We start from the raw sequence: 22,940 nt of genomic DNA, 5'->3' as shown, positions 1-22,940 counted from the left end.
TTTCACAAGTAGTTATTAAAAAAAACCCACCCAAACCCAATGTTGATCAACTAAAATCTCAGCAATAGGAGCCTGCACACTCCTGGCTTTTAGCCCTATTTTAGCTACTCGCTGTTACTTGGAAGTAGAATCTTAAAATCCGTTCTCTTAGTAACCTTGTTGTTCTTTCTGTAACTGGATTCATCTGTGACACCGGGGCTAAGATGCTCAATAGTCCTTGACTATTTTTGTCACCACACACTTCCTGGGTTTTTCAACGTTTGGACCGGACTCTGGTATAGCATTCACCACAACTGTAAGGTAAGTAAGTGCATGAAAAACTTATTAATTTGTTGTGGAAACTGGAATCAGAAAGTTCAGGTGGACTTATCTGTTCCTGCCTCTACTACAGATCTCCATGTATCAACCTATTCACTCCAATCAAAATGTTCCTAATTTTCTAATGTCAAATATTTGCATATGTGGTTCTAGGTAGCTGAAACATGGAGTACTTCCAAGCTGCAGCTGAGGTTTGCTATACGTGTATGCAGATATACACATGCATGTATAAACAGATATACTCAGTAATGGTGTTGGTATTGATATCCAAACTGGCTCATTTTAAATTACTTCTGATAAGCCTACAGTTCTGTACTGTTTATGTACAGCTATATACATATAATGCATGCATAAGTGTCTATACACATGTACATACATATATGTGTGTTAGCTGCAGGTTTTTCAGCATTAACTTAAGACAAGCTCGTTTGGATAGCAGCATCACTCCTGGGGCAAGCACAACCTTCCCTGTGAGTTATAAGCCAGTTTCTTGATGTCAGGGACACCACAACTTGCCAGGTAGCTGGGGAGAAATGTTTGTGCCTTAACATTTTTTCAGCCTTCAAAAGTGCTGATTACTTTGCAAATGCTGAAGCCTTCCTCTACCACCTGGGCCTTATGCCCTACTGAACAGGAAGAATACGACCTTATCAGAAAGCTGATTAAATGTGTTAATGTTTAGGACTCCTAGATGCCCATAAAATGACCATGGAGAAATAATTTTATTTAGTGCATTTAAAGTAAAACAAACAGTAGTTTAGAAAATGGATCGTAACCACTGCTTTATTACACAGGAAACTCCGCAACTACTAAATTTACTATAAAAGCATACAACAACCAGAGAAGCAGAAAGAAGAAAAAAGAAAAAAAAAAAAAAAAAAAACCCCAACCCAAGAGCATGAACAAGGTTAAGAAGCATTTGTGCAAATGGATGTATTTCTGCCCAGCTGGGGAGAAAATGAAATTGCTATACATAGATTCCCAGAAGGTGTAACAGAAGTTGCAGCAGACTGTTGGAGGCTGAAGTATGTCAAGAATGAGATTAGCCATTAGTAGTTTCAGGTAATTTAAGTGGAGTCTGCTCACAGGTAGTAGACTCCACAAAATTCTAAACCTGGAAGCAATCGTTGGTGTTTTTCTGCTACTTGTGACAGTAAGTATAAATATGCTTAATTTACTAAAGGGGAGAAGGACACTTGAGCACACGTTTAAGGGTCCTGGCAACTTGACAGCACCAGGCTTTGATTTCCATAGATGTAGAAGTATCTTTTCACTGTCATTACAACTCCCATCTCTGAAAGTATGTTACCAGAGTAACTGATTTTGATCAAATATGATTGTACAAGTTTTATACATGGCATATTCAAATTCTTTTTTTAATCCAAAACTTAGTCTACTTTGCCAATAAAACACTGTTTTATTTTTTGTCACAGGCACACAACAATGTCATGTTCTTTATGCAGTCAGTATGTATCTATCTATCTGTTTTCATGTAAAGAAATACAGCAACAGGCTTTTGGTCAATCTGCCTATAGCAACAGCTACTGCTCTAAGACAGTTATTTTGCATTTTCTGCAGTTCCCTCTGTAATTGAGTTGGGCCTGCTCAGCAGAACAAACACAACTGTACATAACAATGACGTGCTTCTGAGGTAGTAATATCTTAAGTGCTCTTAAATCATTAATTTTTTGAACATTTCATGTATGTATTACAAATAAAAGGGGAAATTGGGTACAAACAAAAGAGAATATACACCATCTAGGATTAGCGTAAGAAAAGATCATGCTGGAGATAGAGCTGTAAACCTGTGAAGCTTACAGCAGGAAAAACTTGCCATGCCCACAAAAGCTCAGACTTATTTCCCCTTAATAATGGTTAATGGTTTTAACTGAAAGACTGTCATGGTTTAGCCGCAGCCAGCAACTAAGCACCACGTGGCCGCTCGCTCACTCCCCCTACCCCGATGGGATGGGGGAGAGAACTGGAAGAGTAAGAGTGAGAAACACTCCTGGGTTGAGATAAGAACAGTTTAATAATTGAAATAAAGTAAAATAGTAATGATAACAATATAATAATAACAACAGTAATAATAATATACAAAGCAAGTGATGCACAATGCAACTGCTCACCACCTGCCAACCGATACCCAGCTGCCCCCTGGCCAACTCCCCCCAGTTTCTATACTGAGCGTGATGTCATATGGTATGGAATAGCCCTTTGGCCAGTTTGGGTCAGCTGTCCTGGCTGTGCCCCCTCCCAGCTTCTTGTGCACCTGGCAGAGCATGGGAAGCTGCAAAGTCCTTGACTAGTGTAAGCAGTACTCAGCAACAACTAAAACATCAGTGTGTTATCAGCATTCTTCTCATCCTAAATCCAAAACACAGCACTATGCCTGCTACTAGGAAGAAAATTAACTCTATCCCAGCCGAAACCAGGACAAAGACATAATCAGTTACACAGGTAACAGTAACAAGGTAAAACTCCATGTACTGAACAGATGTAACTGGTGCTGTGGTAGTCTCATTTTTTCCCCATATTCGGGACATTTTTAACATTAATTTTCATATACACCTTACTTTACGTAATTGCTTACTTTACGTAATTGCTTTATCAATACTTTTTCTATTTATACATGATTTTTTTATGTTTATAGCTTACAAGTTATCTGTCAAAAAAACTTCAATTCAAGAGCGTAGAGTGGATTTATCTGTGGTTTTAATATAAAGGGAATTTTACCACAGAAAGTTTTGGTTTTTACCATGGAGCAAAAGGTAAAAAAAGCTACCTATAAGCTGGGAAGATGAGCTTAGATTTATCTGGGGGCAGATGGATGTTGTCCTTGCCATGAACCCACACCTTTGCTCTACTTGCTAGAGAATGTGCTAGCTCTTCCAGTACATTGTACTTCTGCACCGAGAATGAAGAATATGTTAGCACTGTTGCAAGAGGCTGAGAGAGGGGATTAAAGAGAGCTAAAGCCTCCTTCTAAAAAATTCTGGAATGCATTGCTGCTACACTGGAATTAAGGTTTAATTTTAGACTCAAAATACAGTATATTATATGTATCCTTCCCAAAATCATAGCACGTGCCCTGGGAGTATGAAATTTTTTTTTTTTTTTTTTTACATTTATAGGTAGCAATGTATAATTAGGGATGAATTAAAGAAGTTTGACACTGGGAACCACATTTCATTTTTCTTGAAGCAGCAGGTTTAGTTAATTGATTGTTATGTTTCTTGCTGCCTCTTGAGCTAAGGGATACAGTGGTTAACTATAAAATTAGTCTGTAAATAAATGCTTTCAACTAGTGGTTATTTTGAAAAGAGGAAAGCTAACCTTCCGCAGAAGAGAAAATTAATCTTTTCCCTTTTGAGACAATTGCATTTTCAGGCCTCTGTGAGTTACGGAAAGTGATGACTATTTGGAGATGTCAACTCTTTCCGAGGTGTAAAATTATAAAGTACATCAAGAATCTTAAAGGAATTCAAGTGGACTCTTTTGTGATCTATTCTTACAAACCTTCACACACTACTTAGAAAATCCTGAATACAGACTTGAAAAGTCAGTAACTGGCCATCAAAAAGGCTGTCTGAAAGCCCTCCCTGCACATCTGTGTCTCTGGACTGACTTCTTTGAAGGTTAACCTGAAACTCATTGCTTGAATTTACAGTCATAAGTTTTGGAATATTTGCCACATTGTTTTAATTTAATTTAAATCATGGCTAGATATTTCTGACTCCTATTTTAACATGATTTGTCTGGAAATACACCAAAATGACTAACACAGTAATAGGTTATACAGTATTTGAGTCCAAACTGTAAGTGCCCACTCATTCACATTCTAATGTATAATTTTCAGTGCAGTCCTTTTCATTGGAGTCATATAAACCAATGACTAATTCCCACCATGAACAAATGTCCACTGCAAATTAGCAGTAAGAAAAAAAGGAAAAAAATACATTGTGCAATGTGCTCAATTCATTCTACAAATGGAATTTTCAATATGCAGCACCAAATGTTCTGTGGTGTATCTTATACAAGTCTTAGGAATGGCAAGCTTTGTAACACCGTGCCTCCAGCCTTCTCTAGAAACAGAAAGAACAGTTTACACTAACGTTTGTAGATAAAAAATTCACTTTATTTTTGTAATTTAAAAAGCTGTTACAATGGGTAACGACCTCCTAAGCATATAAAGGAAATGGAATAGATTTATTTAATCAAATAAAATTAGTGATTATGTTTAGCTATTCAACTTAGCATCAATGAAGGAAGGCATTTAATGATAATTCACACTAATCCCACAGATGTTACTGACCACAGGTACAGTAAATAGGGTGGGATCCGTGAGTTAATAGGAAGCCTGTTGCATCTCTCATAATTTGAAACCCTCGTAATTAAAGGACCTGGGGATGTTGGTAGACAGCCGGCTGAACATGAGCCAGCAGTGTGCCCAGGTGGCCAAGAAGGCCAACAGCATCCTGGCTTGTATCAGGAATAGTGTGGCCAGCAGGAGCAGGGAGGTGATTGTCCCCCTGTACTGGGCGCTGGTGAGGCCGCACCTGGAATACTGTGTCCAGTTTTGGGCCCCTCACTACAAGAAAGACATTGAGGTGCTGGAGCGTGTTCAGAGAAGGGCAACAAGGCTGGTGAAGGGTCTGGAGCACAGGCCTTATGAGGAGCGGCTGAGGGAACTGGGGTTGTTTAGCCTGGAGAAGAGGAGGCTGAGGGGAGACCTTATCGCTCTCCCCAACTACCTGAAAGGAGGTTGTAGTGAGGTGGGTGTTGGTCTCTTCTCCCAAGTAGCTAGCGATAGAACGAGAGGAAATGGGCTTAAGCTGCACCAGGGGAGGTTTAGGTTGGAAATTAGGAAAAAATTCTTTACGGAAAGGGTGGTCAAGAATTGGAACAGGCTGCCCAGAGAGGTGGTGGAGTCACCATCCCTGGAAGTGTTCAAAAAACGGGTAGATGTGGCACTTCGGGGCATGGTTTAGTCTAGTCTACCCTTGATTGGTTTAGAGTAGACTTGGTAGTGTGGGTTAATGGTTGGACTGGATGATCTTAAAGGTCTTTTCCAACCTAAACGATTCTATGATTCTGAAGATGAAGGGAAGGGAGGAATGGTCTATTAGCATCTTAATGCTTCACCTGTATGCAAATTGACTTTATAACCATACATTTCTTAGTATTGAAATTGGAATGGCTTTAAAGGTCTACACAGAAAGGCTTTTCATTCCTTGGAAAGAGTACAGCCTAACTTTACTAATAAAATACTATTTTTAACGCAGATCTTTGGCCACCTAATCTAATTGCTAAATTCTTGAGAATATTCTTCTCAAGAGCTACAGCCTGCCTGTCAGGTTACCTGCCTATTACATTAGTGTAAGCTCCTCAGCTTCAGCAATTTGGGCTGCTAGCAATCATTTCCATAATGCTTGCAAGAGTTAGACATGTCATAGTTTATTTGTGCAAAAGATACACTTGAGCACTGGACTAGATCTCAGAAATCTGGATTTTGGTAGGCCACCTAGATGGGTAACTTGCAAGGTTACCACTCTATTCCACAGTTTCTTCATCCGTAAAATGGGGATAATGACATTCACTAGCTTTTAAAAACCATTTTACGATACACATGGTTAATTATTGAACAGTGTGGATTCTCCCCTGTGAGTAACACACAGCTGCTAATACACTGACTTATCCACTTTCAGATTAGCATCTTTATTTAAACATTCGCTATTCTTACTGCGACATAGCAAAACACCCATTTTGTCAAACAGCAATTGTAAAGAAGCTTTTATCCAGCACAAGTGTAATTAGAATACTAGAGAAGTGATGAGACTGTCATCAGCTTTGGGCTCGAGGGACTATCTGGCATTTTAAGTTCAAGTAACTGAAGTAGCAAAATAGTTTCCAATTCAAGTCTGCCCTCCTCTGGCTTTCATGAAACACTGCTAATAAATTTTGGATCAATAGTGTCTTTCTGCAATGAAGTGGAGGAACTAAATTAATAGAAGCTGATACAATTTATTAATTGAGACCTTTAGTCAGCATTTCTTTTTCAATTTCTTAATAGTCGTTAAATAATTTGTAAATTTGTTTTTAAAGTCCCATCTAGGCTCCCTGGCAGATTCTTGTTCTTCAGGTTTTCAAAAGCCCACCAGCATCATATCATTCATTTCAGATTTGTTAGAACTAATATACAACAGGGGAAGTAATATTCTGCACATGATTTTAAGGACATTTAATAGAAAAACTACAGAAAAATATTTTGCTATGATACAATTAACGATTCTAATATAGAGAGCTATATGTACCAGTCAAGTACTGATGTCCTAAAAGAGACCAGTATCAGTCTAGTCTAGTACTCTGTCACTAGAAGCAGTCTTTTCCCCTAACATGTGAAGGGAAAGAAGAACAACTTTTATTACTGTATTTATTTTAAAGAGAACTTTCCATCACAAATCCCACACGGAATTAACTCATGTCAACTCAGGAGGACTCCTTTTGCTTTCTATATTCAAAGTAGGAAGGTAACTGGGGGGGGAGCTATCTTAGTTATACTTACATAGACTCATCTAGCATGTTTTCAACCCCAAAGTGACATTTGTGTCTGGAATACAAAATCCGTACCATTATGCACTGGAGGATGTGATCAAGCTGAAAAGCCTCTGGTTCATTCATCTTGTCATCTTCATGCTTCGTTACACTTAACAGCATCTAATCTCTTGTGACTGCTACCTAAACCTAAAAAAGGAGTAAAATGTGGTTTCTTCAGATGTGTACTTAATATAAAATTGAAAAAAAGGGAAAAAATAAAAGTATTACAGAAATGTGATTTTACTTGGACCTTTCAAATGCTTGAAAATCAGGGTCAGATCATGGCTTGTGCCAAGTGTGCCTAACAGACTTTATAAAGCAGAACATAAGGAACTTTCAGAAGTTCCTTGAACGTCCTCTGCATCTGCTAAAATTCTTGCTGAAATGGCTATCATTCTAAATAAAACCTTTAAGAGTCCATATAACATTTTATAGGAAGGATAGAAAAGCGCACAACTAATCTGTCCTTACTGTTTTGTGTTTTGGTTTTGGGGGTTTTATTTTTCCTTTAGGTAGGAAGCTATGCAAAAGCCTACAGAAATCTCATTAATCACTCCAGTATGTACTGTTACAAATCACCCTCTTAAGCAGGACTCTGAAAAAACAGTATCTAAAATGACTGCCATTCTGCACTTCTAGATTACTGTTTCAGCTCTTTAATAATCCTAACTGAAAAGCAGCAGCATTGCCACACTGAAACACTGACAGATACTTTCCTGAAAGGTCACTGTGTTCAGTGCATTAGTGGAAAGAGTCTTAAGATGAATTTAACGGATATGTGACTTAGGCTGTCAACATATAGAGAAGATACACTTGTGTGTCTACTTGACAAGAGTTGAAAATTAATAAAATCTAAAAATGTCTGTCTGGCCTAAATACGGCATATGATTTTGCTAAAATAGACAAAGTCTGCACAGAAATTATGTATGAAAAGGCAAAAGGGACAGCATTTTAAGAGATTAAGTTCTATTTTAATAGAATAGTAAAAACTTCATAAACCACGAGTCATGCTTCATTTAATCTTGATAGCACTGCACAAGACTTGCAAAAGAAGAAAAGAGCTTTCCTTCATCACCTTCTGGTATCTATGAGAGGCCTTAATTACTCATTATTATAATACTAAATTACTGATTCTAATCTTCCCTGTGCTGAAGATCTCGTAAGAGTTTTCAGTGAGATCTGAGCTACTGAAATGCAAAAAATACAGACAGACATAAATGCTGATACTTTTGTTAATATTGGTTCAACTTCAGGTTCTGAAAGACAGTTCTTTCTGGAATGTCACCTTCAGTAGGAAGCACATGCAACACATTCTGATGGAGCGTGGCAAGAGGAGGTGTGAACTGCTCCTCACCTTGTTGGTCATGGTTAGGCCACGCTGAATTAGGAATATGACAAAAGGTTTGTCCTTCAGTTTCTGAAGTGACACCCAAAGTGAACAATAAAGGTAAACTAATACCTCCAGTCAGTTTATCTAACTAATTTTTTCAACATTTAGATATATGGAGAGAGATTCAGTTTATACATATACTTGACACATTTACTTTGTTGACTGGGTAAACTTATTCAAGATCTGAAAATACACATATTTTTACCTTTCCTACTGTGCTCTGAACTCTGTAATTTGCTTTATGAGTTGTTAAAAACTATTATAATGACAACACTAAAACGTAGACTATCTGTGATGTAAGAATTAAAGCTATGCTGTAAAGTCTATTTAAATTAAAGCTATACTACATTCAAATTTAATTTAAACTTAAAAAAAAAATCTTAATTTTAACAAACATCCTTCCTGTTTTAGAGGCACCAAAGAAAAAGGACACTTAGGGATATACACAGTAACTGAAACTATGTATTTTTTTTAATACTGACTTAAAAACCAGGACAAACTCACATTCCAGCAGAAAACCCACACAGACCTGTTCCACATCCACCCAGTATATTTCAATTCAGAGGTCCTTCTTTTTGCTTTACTACTTGTTTTCTCTTTGCTTATAACCAGGAGATAATTACTATCTTGTTGTTGTTGTATATATTTACCTTGTAAAATCCGAAAGAGTGCATCCAAAAGCACTACTGTAAATCAGTGAAGCAAACACTGCACATCAATCAGTTACAATTTTCAAATATTTCATTGTCAGTAAAAGTTGTTTCAGCAGCATGTTTATTTTTTGTAGATGGATGCTAAGGAAATACTATTACAACAAATGCTCACTGAAAAGAAGCAGAACATGACTTTTAATTACAATTCTTATTTTTCAAATGCTCCAATTCCATGTTCTGTATCAAAGAGAAATACTTCATTTTCATGTGCGAAGCTGCCAACAGATTGCAAAGACTTACGTTCTCAGTTTCATGGTTGCCTCATCTTAATACAAGGTACTAAGGTCAGAACTGGTATAAAACCAAGTATACTGAGGCAAAGACTGTTTTGGAAATGAGAATATATTCACTGTTTTCCTCATCTTGTTTCAATCATAGTAAAAATTTGCCTAAACCAAGCATCTTTTAAGTCCTTTAAAATCTTTATAGATGTGTGCTAACAACACATATATAACAACATATTCTTCAGCAACAAAAATCTAGTTGAGATCTGTTGAAAAATAAAAGGTTTACATTGAAATATTTTTAGAGGAAAATCCTCCTAGAGCTGCTGAAACCTTCACTGCTCAGATGCTAAAAAAAAGCTGAATTTAAAAACACAGAACAAGTAAACATGGATATTAGTTTTGGCCTCAGAAAATCCTTTAATCCATCAGATTTTTGCGTATCACTGAAAGTATGAAGGAATCAGATTATTGTTTTCATCCTCGGCCAAGTACTGCAATCATAAAAACATGCATTTAAGAACTGTTGTTTTCAGAAGAACTACCTATGGTAAAAGGTAGTAGTATCTTTAAATGTAACACTTCATTTTCATTATTAAATGAAGATGGGGAGAATGGGAAAGTCAAGTTTCGAAGAACAGTAAAGTTGTGCAGCAGGTAATATTCAATTCTCAAGCACAACAGCAGTTCTTCTTAAAGGTCTCTGAAAGCATTTGATGAGGTTCTGTTGAATGCTGTCTCACCTCAGACTGCTCTATCTCCTTCACTGGCCTCAGGAGCTGCAATGAAAAATAATGAAATTATTACTGTGTTTGTACTTAACTCCATATCACCACTCGGTTTTGTTTTATTTTTAAATAAGTAGATTGTATAGTTATTGTATTGAATATACAAAATTATTGCACTTTGCTTTTTGTTCCTACCACTCTGATCATTTTACTAATTTTCTAGATAGCCACCTGACAACAACACTTTTCTTGGAAACATCCTGTATCAGACAGTGACCAGCCAGTGAGTATCACACAGAAATTCCTATGAATGAATGTCCTAATCTGGACAGAAATTTTTTATATCCATTACTGCTCCATATTCCAAGTATGTTTTGAAAATATGCTAAATGCAGAAACTCAAACATATTCAGACACAAGTAATGGGGCTCTTAACAGTCAAGAGAGACACATTTTGGAATTCTGACATTTCTCAAATGGCATAATCAGACAGCCTTGGTCTTTTTTATTCTGACTGTAGTGCTTTCCATTTCCATTTGTGTCTCTGTGAAATGACAAAGAACATTTCCCAGACCAGTAGTACTCCAGAGTAGTTGGGATTTATTAGACTAAATGAATGGAAATACTAAAAAGGGATGGAAGAAAAGGACCATCATTACTATGGCACAATAAAAATAGAACATTTAATCATAATAATAAAGTGAAATACAATGTCTAATCACAATATACTACTGTTTTTACTGGCATTCTAAAGATTCAGCCTGTAATGGAAATCTGTTACATACCTCTTGCTTATGTTCTTGTATTACTTATACTGATTTACAGTGTAATCCTCAAAGTATGAAATATCTTTGAAATGTAACTTCCTCCTAAACAGTCCAACTCAAACTTTGCTCTCAAGCAGATGAATTTAATGCAGTTTCTTGGCAGTAAATTGAAGGGGAAATCTCAGAAGTGAGAGCAGTAAGTACATAATGGAGGTCTGCAGGGATTTCCTATGTAGAGTTCACAGTGATTTTTCACAAACTTTCATACGTCACTTCACTTTGTCTCCTTCAGCCTTCTGAGTTGCATGCACTGCTGCATGGCTTTACTTTGTGGTGCACTGAGATAAAGCTTCAGAGGTCTGGAATTCTTTAACCTGAAATGTACCCTTTGCACCGAACAAGAAAGACAAGCTAAAGCCATCAGACAGAGTGACATTATTTCCCTGAACTGGAGACTGACGCTTAAGTGATTCAGCCATGTCTGTAAGAATCCCAATTCTCTCCTTTACCCATAAAAATGGAAGCATTTGGCCGGTTTACAATGTTACTGGTATTTATTTGCTATGAAAACACAGCACTTGTGGAATTACTGCTAATCAAGTTAATAAAACAGTAGGGATTCACATTCTTCTTGTCCCAGTTAAAACCTCTGCAATTTTATTTCCGATTTTATTGTTGTCGCTGATCACATGAACTATGAGGCAAAAGAAATTCAAAGAGGTTCTTTGTAACAGAAAACTTCCAACACATATGGTATTAACAATTTTCTTTTGTCACCTCAGCAATTGCAGCTCTTGTTTTTCTTATTTAATGGATACACCATTCCACGGGTTTTTGTCTTCATTATCAAGTAAAAATCAAGTAAAACCAATATCCTTCATGGAACTGTTACCACAGTAAATTATTAGTACCCATGGCATGCCCACGACATCCTACTTCTGTCTTCTCCAGGCAAAGCTGCCTCCACCAGTTTCTTACAGTACCTGTTTCTTTGGGTATTACTTCTTCTCCCTTCAAAACAGCTCATTGTTTCATGCCCAATCATAAGCATCTTTGGTTTTAGGGGCCAATTTTCAATATTTCAATTATTTGAATAGTTCTGTGCCACCAGCTCGAACTCACAGGGACGATGACTGATGCTTTCTTCTACTTTTGGCTGAGTCATTAGCTCCCCAAAGGACTGCTGAGCTCTTCGACCCTCTAATGTCCTAGGTACAACAGGAGGCAAATAAAGGCACAGAAAGCTTCTGGAGTCAGTACAAACTTTTACTGTTGCTATGCTCTGGGGTGGTTTTTTTGTGTTGTTTGGGGTTTTGTTTGTTTGTGTTTGGTTTTGTTTTGTTGTGGTGCTTTGGTGGTTTGTTTGGATTTTTTTTACTGCAAATATGATACTTTGGACAATATGAGGCTATGGATGTGTGTTACGACAGAAGTGTTCTCCTCCAGTCACTTTTCTTAGTTTACAGATACCTTTTCTCAGCTTCAGTCTGTAACACTATGAACTTAGACCATTAGCTGTACAGAATCAACTTTGGTTTATTTGCATACAAAACATGCGCCTGTGCTCTTCTAGGCCACAGCACTGATTTTGTTTGTAAGAGAACTGTGGCACAGAAATACTAACTTTCTTGCTATTAATTTCCTGGCTTCTATGGTTAAATAAAGGAAATAACCTACAAGCTTTTAGTCAAACATTAGCATTAGCAGATATGAGAAATGAGAGCTATCAAGCAAAGTTTCTGTGCTCTGAAAATTATTCCTTGACTTGACGTGTGAAAAAGAGAAGCAGCTGGTACACGTGGCACTTTTGTGAACACCCTTTCTCAAGAACATCCACAATAAGAGTATACTGTATCACACACGACACACTTAAACCAATTCATACTCAAAGGAGACAAAGCTGTTTAGCCATTTTGATCAGCTGTTTAGTACATTTGACCTTCTGAATCCCACTTACACTAAAATTACAAGAGGTTTAAGGAAAATACCTTTTGAATTTAATTCTGATACAGTGGGCCACATTTTATTGTAATATTTTGTAAGAGATTATTAACAAGCTGTGTGCTGTAATGAACAATTGGTTTTGTATGTTTAGAAAAAACAAGCTGTAACAGTAACTACATTGTGGAAACAGATCTGATTTGGTCTTGTCTACAAAGAAAAATCAATTTAATACAAACTGCTGAAAAATAGGTTCCTCTAGCAACCACTTCTCTTCCTTGCAAGGGTCAGAAAAGAAGGTTCATTAGTTTGAGTTTTTTCTCTTTTGAGTATGACAAACCATTACTGACAAATGAATGTGCCTCTTGCACTACACTTGTTCAGAAGAATAGTAAATTTGCCACTTTGAATGTTCGTACAATTTACTCATGAGTACTAGTTTGAACAGTTTGACAACAGTGATATACCAGAAAAATCGAAAGCTAATGCAAACCTATGGATAGAAAGACTTGTTACCTCAATTTCAAGTTAGAAATCCCAGCTCCAATAGAAGACTATCCCTAAAATAATTTAACAATAGTTATATAGTACTCCATTTCAGGAGCAGAAATACAGCAATCCACTGATGTACAATTACCAGGCCAGATATGACAAAGTAGGAATATGTGACCACATTGGTAAGTACAAACTCACCTTTAATACCAACCAGAAAAAAAGCAACAGACAAAGAGCACTTCAGAGGCAGCTCTGTCTTTTATGGATGAATTATTTGTATTACTAGTTGCCTAAGACTGCCATGAAAAAAAATCTTCACTAGTCTGTTCCATAAATTCTGCATTTGTTACTGAAAGTGTCCCATTAATCTGGAGGTACTGTTCTGAAGTAACAACATCTTGGTTGCTAAACAATTAACTAGAAAAAGCCCTACCTGCAAGAGGATACTGGGAACACCTTATTTTTTAAAGTGAAATGAAGATATCTAGCTAGTATTTTTCTACCTATCCTAGCAGCTTACCTGCTGCAGAAAGAGTGGGATAAGCCAAAAGTGATTGTTCGAAAACTTCATCAAGCAAAACTAGCTCTTAGGAAGTCAACTGACACAACATATGCCATTATTATGTGACATTATTTGGAGCGCATTTTGTTGCCCCTAATGGCTGAGAATGTATAAATAAAATACAATGTATGATCATGTCAGGCTCACAGTCCAAGCTTCATACCAATGTTCATCTGCTGATGAACTACAGCACTGGTGCCTAACCTTTCTTTAGGGATAAGCTACTCAGTTTATAAAGAAGCCACTCACAAGCTCCAAGCCTCAGCTTTACTTGTTAGGTATTGTTAGATTTGTGCCAGTCACATGACTAGAAATACTGATGTATCCCATCAACATGTTTAATGCATATGAAAGCACAGTGCATGTGGACTGGTTTACATAAGGCTGCGTGTGTGTTCTGTAACATGACAGCATGTCTGTGCCACCACATGACCAAAATACTCTTTTATCCCCAACATTTTGATTATTGGTAGACCGTGGCAAAAGCAAGCTGTGGGTTGCCAGAATCCCTCCTGTGGCTTCCAGTTTGCTACCTGTCCATACCTGGAAAGCAAGGAACAACCTATAAGCTCCTATTTTGATCATCTTGGAATGGCAGAGCAGGCATCCGCACACTGGAGGAGGAAATGAGGTATTTGTATAAGTGATATTTATTACAGCCCTAGATTCTTCTTTGGATCTAAAAGCACTGACCTTTTGTTATTCTTAAGATGACAAAACGACTACAGAACTTCAAGTAATTGCCTTCAGCAAACCAATACGTAACATGAAGAACTTTAACTGCATCTGGTCAGTAAATCATGATTATGAACAAAACTGAGTAGATCTCTGCACTGTGAGAAGGAGTGATTTCAAAGAACTTTTTTCAGAGTTTCCATATGCAATTAAATTCCCTTCAAACTATGACAGTTTGATATAGCTAGCAGACATGATATAGACTGCCAATGTGAAATAATACTGCAGCCACGTCAGTGGTACTAGGAACCTTAAGACCTGGATCTGGCATTGCAACAAAAGGCAGCAGACTACCTAGGAAAAAATGAAAACATAGTACAGACGTGACATAACTGGCTGAGTCAATGGCACAGACGTTATGCAGGAAGATGTCCCATAAGTAATGGCGTCAAACAGACAACAGCTTGGTGGTTAGGACACTGCAAGGGGTTCTTGAAGAGACCACCCATTTATTAGTTAAAAAAAAAGTGCCTCAGTACTTACCCGGGCTCTGAGTTTCTAAGGGCAAGCCCTAAGCACTGTTCTGGCACTTTTTAGATATTAGGTCTAAAACCAGAACGCCTCTCCCCGTATTTCTAGTCAAGCCTCCATTCCCTGGACCCCGCGTTTCCACAGACTGAACCCATCGCACAGTCTGGTATCAAAGACGGAGAGGCATTTCCAATTTCACCCAGAAACCTTCCTTCTTATCACTCCACCTCCACCTTTCACTTACCGAAAGGCACTTCCTGGCCTCCAGAGGCGGCATGCAAAGCGTGCGCGTACCTCGAGAGCTCCGGGGAAAAACAAACAAACAAACAAATAAATACAGGACGCAGGGGCAGCTGAGGAAGGCCCACAGCTGTTGTAACGCCCTCACCCCCGAGCGAAGGCCCCGATTCTGGCGGGCTGCCCTCGCCCCGCCACCCTCGCCTTGCGGGGCCCACACGGCGCCGCGGGCCGAGCCCTTCCCGCCTGCGCATGCCCGCTGGCCTGCGGCGAACAGGAGGAGCCCAGCGGCCGCCATTTCCTCGCCCTCCTCAGGGAAGGACCGCCCGCCGCCGCCGCCGAGGGGGTGTCTCCGCCCCGCAGCCGGGCGGCGGCGCGATGGATCCCCGCCCACCGCCGCTGGCGCAGCGTTCCGAGAGGGGCCGGGCTCCTCCTCCTCTCTCCCCCGCCGCCGGAATGCCGAAGCTTAGCAAGGAGGCCAAGCAGCGGCTACAGCAGCTCTTCAAGGGCGGCCAGTTCGCCATCCGCTGGGGCTTCATCCCCGTCGTGCTCTACCTAGGTCAGTGGCGGGCCCGGGGAGGTGGGGGGGGGGGGGGGGGGGTGGCGGGGTGGCGGGCGGCGCTCCCGCGGCCCGGGCGCTCGGCGGCCGCGTTTGGGGCGAGGCTGAGGACGGGGCGGCCGGAGGCGCGCGCCGCCCTCCGTCCCCTCCGGGCCGTTACTGCCTGGCAGCGCCTGGCAGCGCGCGCTCTCGGCGGGGCGGGAGGAGGGGGGGGAGGGGGGAAGAGGGCAGGGGGAAGGGCACGTGCGCGGGGGAGGGGCGCTCGGTCGCGCGCTGCCCGCCGCCAGCCGGGCTCTTGCGGCGCTCGGCGCGCATGCGCGGAGGGGCGGCGGCGGCCTGTGGGAGCCGCGGCGCAGGGGTAGGGGCCTGCCCTTGACAGAGCTGCGAGGTAGCTGTGGGGGTGCGTTGGTTTTTTGGGGTTGTTTTTTTGGTTTTGTTTTTTTTTGTTTGTTTGTTTGGGGTTTTTTTTTGTTTTTGTTTTCCCCCTTTAAAAAGGTTTTTCTGCCCCTTTCCCGTCCCGGAGGCCGCGTTGAGCCTGCGTGCCCAGCGAGGGGAAGGCCCCTCTGGGGAGCGGGCCGAGCGTGCAGCCGAGCAGCTCCGCAGCGGAGGAGGCTGCGGTGTGATCGCGCAGCAGCGGCTGAGTGCTTTGGCAGGCCGGCCGGCCTGCGCGTTGCTTGCAGCAGGGAGGCAGTGCGTGAGGGGAAGGCTGGCTGCGGCCCGGAACTCTGCTTCGTGGCGCCGAGGGGCTTGCCAGCCTCTGGCTGAGGTTGAATTTCTAGCTAGGTACAGGTTACAGTCTCTCCCAAAATGGCGTGGCTCCTGTTTCTGAGCTGGTGTGGAGCATTCAGGGGATGCCTTGATGTCATGCCTGGCACCCAGGATGTATTTCGCTTGCTCCTGTCATTGGGGCTGGCTGGGCATCACTGCCACATGGTAGTTCTCCCGCTGAATTTGGGCTGTATGCCATCAGCTGTCCTTGTTAAAGAGCCTGACCTACTTAAGATATGCACGTGTGCAATAGGCCTGACACTCTTGTTCACTTCTTTTGTGACAAGGGGTCCCAGCGAGGCTGATCCCCGCGGTTCATCTGGCTTACTTTCTCCCCCAACTCTGTTGGGCGTTTTGGGAAAAGCATCTAAAATAGGCAGGCATCTCTGTCCTGAATGCAAACATGAAGGAGGGCTGGGAGCTTGATGTGTTTACAGTCAAAGCTGATAGGTTGCTTTAATTAATTGAGGGGAATGCAGTGTCCAATTTGATGTGCTTTGATTGTTCACATAATAGATGACAATCAGGAAAAAGTTGGTCTCTTCAACAGTTACATACATGCTTTAACAACTACAAGTAAAAGACATCACTTCAAACACTATGGAAAAAACTAATTGGCAGTATTAGGTTTAAAGTTTAATTACATTCCTATTTTAGTTTATGAGTTATTTTAAATTGATAATTTTGGAGCGGGAATTTCAGCAGTGTTTTGTGACCTAATTTTGCTCTTGCTGAAGTTTTGTTTTGATTTTACTTTTATGATAGTATCTATGAATATGGGAAATTTGCTCTTTGTTCTGAGGGACACCAGAGGAAATTAAATAAGTTACTTCAAGTCATATAAAGCCATCTTACTGTGTTTACAGTTGTATTAATATCAGGGTGCCTGGGAGATTTCTGTTACATAGCGGTGAGAAACTAAGTTGTCATAGTTTAACTTCATACCTCCAGAAATAAGTGTGCTGTTCCAAATCTACATTGCCTTCTTAAAAATTTGTCTGCTGTAACGGAAGGACATTAAGTGTAAGCAGATGGGAGGGAGATGTGCGGGTGCCACCTTTGCTTGCCATAGACATGTGGAGGTGATATGCATTCAAAGTCTGTAGAATTGGAAGAACCTCTTTTGTACTGGGATTATATTTGAATCTGGGAGGGAAGGTGTGATGCAGTGGAAGGGCAAGAGGCTACACAGTCCTTGGTGTCACTGATTCAAGGTAAATTTTTGTGTTTACCCCTGTGTATATGAAATGCACGCTAAACTAAACACAGGAAAGGACACTTTCAGAAATTTGAGCTTTTAACTTTCTCTGAAAGGCTTTCTAGGTCAGGATGGGATGCTTGGGGGATATACGAGCAAGCCTGGTATGTGAAGGTGCAGTTATAGGTCATTGGTCAGGGTTTTTTTTAATTGTATTTTTTTAAACTCACTTTGAAGTGGCTGCCCCTGTTTTGAGTAGGTAAATTAGACCAGTGCGGTTTTGTTAAACCTGGGTTACTTATTTAAAAGTACTGGGGGGGGAGGAAGCCAGAAACATTTTTTTTAACTCTCTCTCTCCCCCCCCCCCCAATACAATTTCACGTATTTATTTTAAAGTAATTTTGCTGGACAGTATGGCAACCAAAGAAAATGAGTATGTTTAACAGTCTCAAATCACACAAGGTTATCTTCAAAGAGCTAACCCAGTGACCATGAAGTTAATGGAAGTTTTTCCATTAACCTTCATGGCCTATGTTTCAGGCAAGTGGATATTAATTATTTATTTTCTGTAAATGAGGGAAATAATGTATTTTTCATATAACATCCATTTCTAGGTAGCAAGTGTAGGAGAAGGTGTGTGAACAGTGCATGAATTGCATGATTCTGCTTCAAGACTTTTAATTTGCAGTCCAGCAGGCAAAGATATTTCATACACTGAACCTTCAGTTGCTTCTCTAGTATACATTTCCTTCAGTGAATTGATGTTTGAGTCATTAGCTGGGGATGAACTCTTTGTAATTGACTTTCTTTTCGTTTTCCTGGGTGTTAGTAGCTTGACAAACATCTTGGTTCTTTGCAAGCTTTAGTACTAGGTAGCTTTTTGAAAAGCGCCAGTAAAAAAAAAAAAGATTATTTTAGGTTTAATTGATGTAACATTTAGAATTCTGTCATCCTAAATTGAGTGAATTGTTACTGAAGTACTACTTTTAAGTTCTGCATCAGTTGTCATTGCAGAACATTGCCTGTTAGAACTCACGGTACTCACTTATACCAGTTATAGGTGTCACTGTTGGTAGCGCCTTACTAGGTTGCTTTCTGAACAACATTTAAACTCTGCGTGTTTGTGTGTGTATAGGTATGTATGTCTTGATCTTTGGGGTAGATAACTTCCTCCATCTTACATAGCTGGTTGTCACTGAATTTTAAGTCACATAAAGATGCAGGTAAGAATTTAAAAAAAAAAAAGTATAAAACTGTACACTTGTATTTATTTTCTCTGCTTTCTAACCCTGATAAGAATGTGCAATTTTTATTCAGGTTAGTACACAACTTCATGAATCACAGTTCTCTGCTCAGTAGGTTTTCTTTTTTATTGCAGTTTAATGGGCTGGAATAATTTGATAGTGATCTAACTATGTAGGAGTCTGCACATACATATTTATATATATGTACGTAATGTATGTTTCACTTCAGGTTTTAAGAGGGGTGCAGATCCTGGAATGCCTGAGCCAACTATCTGGAGGTATGTATCGGTTCCAAATGTACATGCAAACCCAATGCAGATAGTTACCATTTTGTGTGTTCTCTCTGGACAGCAACAGTTGCGAAGGTTGCTTTCATGCGTTGTTTTTAATTGTTTAGGGTGAAAGCATAGCTGATTGTGGCTCTCGTTTCTTTAGAAATCCAAATGAGAAGACAGCAAAACACAAGTTCTTGGGAGGGCCTTTCTCTTAATCTTGCATGGCTTTTAAGATGGGACTTTCTGTACCTTTTGAGTGGAAGCTGCCCTTCTATTCTGTTGTAGAGCTAGTTTATGCAAGCTTCTGGACTGAGGGATAACTTCTCAGCTTTCTAGCACCAATTTAAAACAAAACCCAGTCTCCTTCTGCCTTTGCAAATACGGTGGTAACACTGCATAAAAGCTGCATGAAATACAGGGCTACCTCCTTCAGTATTAGTTATTGTCATGATGCAAAGTGCATTTGCTCATGTTGCCTCTTTCTTGTGGGACTGTTTGTTAGTGCTGCAATGTCATGGCCTTAGTAATACTTGAATTCTTGTGGCATTTGAGTTTTATTGGAGGGCTTCCATGGGTAAAACTAATTCAATTAAAGTTTTGAAGACAGTGTGACTCTCTTATTTTTCTTGAAATAGCTTTGGTTACCGTGCAGAACCAGGTATTCTGAAGACAAATAGTTGATGGACTGTATTGTTTGCAAAGTCATATACTAACTCTTTTAGTTTCACACAGTTAAAATGTATAGAAATCCCATTTTTAGGATTCAACGATTCAAGGGAGCTACTTTTAACAGTAGCAAATATGAAAGAAAGTGTCAAGATCATGTTACAATTTCAGTAAAATCTTCTGTTGTCTTAAGAACTAACTTGCTGGAGTTGTTTGTTTGCTGACAGTGTTTCTATGTTTAGCTTCACTAGCAGTTTGAGCCTTTTTTCCGTGGTCCATTGAGTATGTCTCTGCACAGCGTAAAGTATGTATTTCATGCCAGAGTATATGTACATAGATACCAGAAGCATGTGTTTGGTCTAATCCGAAGCTTATAGATGCTCTTTTTTTTTCTGGGCACATGTTCATGCTCTGTAGGCTTAAATTTTATTTTAAAGGTGGCATTATTTCGGTATTTTGAGGGCTAGCATTTGTTCTGTACATTTACAGGGCTGTTCCTCCAGGCCTGTATTTTACAAATATCCATTTAAAACCAAGTATGTGCTGCAAATCTGACTTTTGTTTCCTCCCCCCTCCCCTTTCAGTCTACTTTGGGGATGAAGGATGTGGCGGTCCTGTTCTAGAACCAGCCGATGGACAGAGAAAGTGTCTGAAGATACGTACATTCCAGAGGATGAGGCGGACACTTACACCAGCTGGCTCACTCAGCTTGCTAATGACATAGGTTGTACATACAACAAAATGGAGTTTATATGGACCTAACTTATTTGCATTACAGTGTAATTAAATAAATACAATTTGAATGGATATGCATTGGTTTTAAGTCTTTACATAAGTATAATGTAATAATTTCTTTATTGCAGAAAGGATAACCCATTGTGTTGGTGGGGTTTTTTTCCAAAATATGGTGACATTCAGCCCGTGTTATGACGGTCTTTTGGGTAAAGATTCCTCTTGATCTTCACAGTAACCAGAAAGCTGAGCTAATGTTTTAAATACTTCAATATTTTTCCAAGATTTCTTGCCTGAATGTTGGTAAGCCTCCGCAGCTGGTCATGCTGACCTGGTTTGGTTTTTTTTTCAGTTCCTCCTGGACTATTCATCTCTGGATACATTAAGGATTGAGAATTCTACATGTTTTTTCCTAGCATAGTCAGATAGTAAAAAGTATGCTTTTCTGCCAAATTTACCTTTAAAAGCTATGTATGTTTTCTGTAATTTGGGATGGGGTGGGAGGACACAACAAAAGTACTCTGTTTGTGTGTGTGCATAGATAGTGTTCTTACTGCAAGAGGAAGTTGTCTTCTTCCTTCAGTTATACATTAACAAGTACACTAAAGCTATATGCTTTATTTTCACTGCAAGGCCTTGCTCTTTGGAATGTTGTTCGTTTGGCTTCAGTTGGTTTTCTCCCTTTCAGCACTGAAATTCAAGCACTGAAATGGCAGCCGCTTGGTCTCTGTTAAATAGAAGCTGCATTGGGTAGATTACTCTCTCCCCTCCAGAACTGTACAGGCTAGTTTGTATCTATGCAGTGATTAAAAAAAAAAAAAAAAAAGTTTTTTGGCTCCAAATTATCATTGCAACAAAAGTATTCTACATTTCAGATTGGCTTTTTTTTTAACCATAGATTTTCAGACAGTTTTTACATTAATTAAATGTTTAAAGAATAGGAAGTTCCTCAGTTTCTCATCTGCTGTGAAAATTCGTGGTAAAATGTTACTGTGTTTAAGGGCAGATGTGAATGGAAAGAAAATGAGAAATAAGCCAAGAGGAAAAAATTAAATTAAGAGAAAGAATTGGGAAGGAAAAAAAAGAGAAGTGGGAGACATTTATGAGAGCTAATGCAATGTTCCTTAAAAATCCATTAATCATGGTAATTAAATCAGATGTCATGAAATAGTGGAATAGCTAATGGTAATAGACCGCTGACAAGGGAATAGAGCAAGGACTGAATGCGGAACACTTTTCCTGTGACCCTGTATCCTGTTGCTAGTGCAGCTTTTCTAGTGCCTTTTTTCTAACGGTAACTTGAGATTAATGTAACTGCTCATCTGTCTTAAATTATGAAGGGAGTTCAAATTCTGATCCTTTTTCTTGACTGATACTAATTACAATAGTAATGAAATAATCTGTTGGTACTTGATAGTGGCTTTAATCATCATCAGGAACATTTTTCTTCTGTTGAATCTAGTGGACTAACCCCAGGTGTTCAATACTAAGAGATACAGTATTCAGCATAAAGTAACTCAGATTTCTAAAAATCAGATTTTGCATTCCACAAGGGTATGCAATACCCAAAATGCAGCAGTGGGTTGGTGGACCCAAACACCTGCAGAAGTGTATTTCACATACTCTGTTGTGTGTTAGACATATAGGGATGTGGTTTGTGGGTCTTAACCAGCACGTGGTTGCTCTGGCTGCTTTCCAAGAATAATAGTATTTGGCAAGAGGTAGAGAAATAGGGAAGCACTCTTGCCTCTTTCGTCAAAAGTTTTACATAAGCATGGATATATCAAGCACAGGCCAGATTCTGTGACCTCACCATGCTGAAAATTTCCCTTAAAAGTAGTTGTAGTTCAGGTTTTTTTGAGACTTGGAATTATTGGATAAATATTGCTTATGCAATTCTTTTAAAATTTCACTTCAAGCACATTGGATAGCAAATTTTTGGTAATTCACTGCTATTGTGGAAATAAGTCAAATTCTTTTTCTCTTAAAAAAAAATCAAGTATGGTTCAGGAAAGTCATTAGCGTAAAACCTTTGGGTTTTCAAATTGAGGGGGAAAAAATATGTTTTTCATAGTACATTCAAGTGAAGTTAAATTGAATGCCAATAGGTAGTATAACATTTTTCATTTGTACAAGCAGACAGTGTTTTACTCAGTATAGCTTGCTCTCTGTAAGTAAAAGGTGAGTGAAACTCCTTAAATAAACACTCAGTTTTTTTCCCGTGAAAAAAACAATAAGCATTAATCATAAGTCTTGGTAATTAATTGTAAGGTAACAAAAAACAGAATCAGAGAATTTTTTTTTCTCCCCCAAATATAAA

General features: G+C 39.4%; 2 protein-coding genes and 1 non-coding gene across 3 annotated transcripts in view; 1 reads left to right on the top strand and 2 right to left on the bottom strand.

The window, feature by feature from the left end:
• The window catches only part of NUP42 (nucleoporin 42), a 223,017-nt gene that overhangs the window by 129,182 nt on the left and 70,895 nt on the right, over window positions 1-22,940 (bottom strand). The gene's annotated exons all lie outside the window — the stretch shown is intronic.
• LOC142593084 (small nucleolar RNA SNORD93) lies at window positions 9,646-9,732 on the bottom strand. Its single transcript, XR_012830885.1, has one exon. It is a non-coding gene; the product is annotated as a small nucleolar RNA SNORD93 (small nucleolar RNA).
• TOMM7 (translocase of outer mitochondrial membrane 7) lies at window positions 15,557-20,695 on the top strand. Its single transcript, XM_075705960.1, has 3 exons — window positions 15,557-15,737; window positions 19,177-19,225; window positions 20,473-20,695. Exons 1-3 carry the CDS (start codon window positions 15,557-15,559, stop codon window positions 20,486-20,488), a joined length of 246 nt encoding a protein of 81 aa, XP_075562075.1. The 3' UTR covers window positions 20,489-20,695.

This window comes from Pelecanus crispus, chromosome 2, assembly GCF_030463565.1.
Source record: "Pelecanus crispus isolate bPelCri1 chromosome 2, bPelCri1.pri, whole genome shotgun sequence".
NCBI classification, from domain to species: Eukaryota; Metazoa; Chordata; class Aves; order Pelecaniformes; family Pelecanidae; genus Pelecanus; species Pelecanus crispus.
Note: the sequence above shows the minus strand (reverse complement) of the source record. Positions and strands in the feature narration are given on the sequence as shown.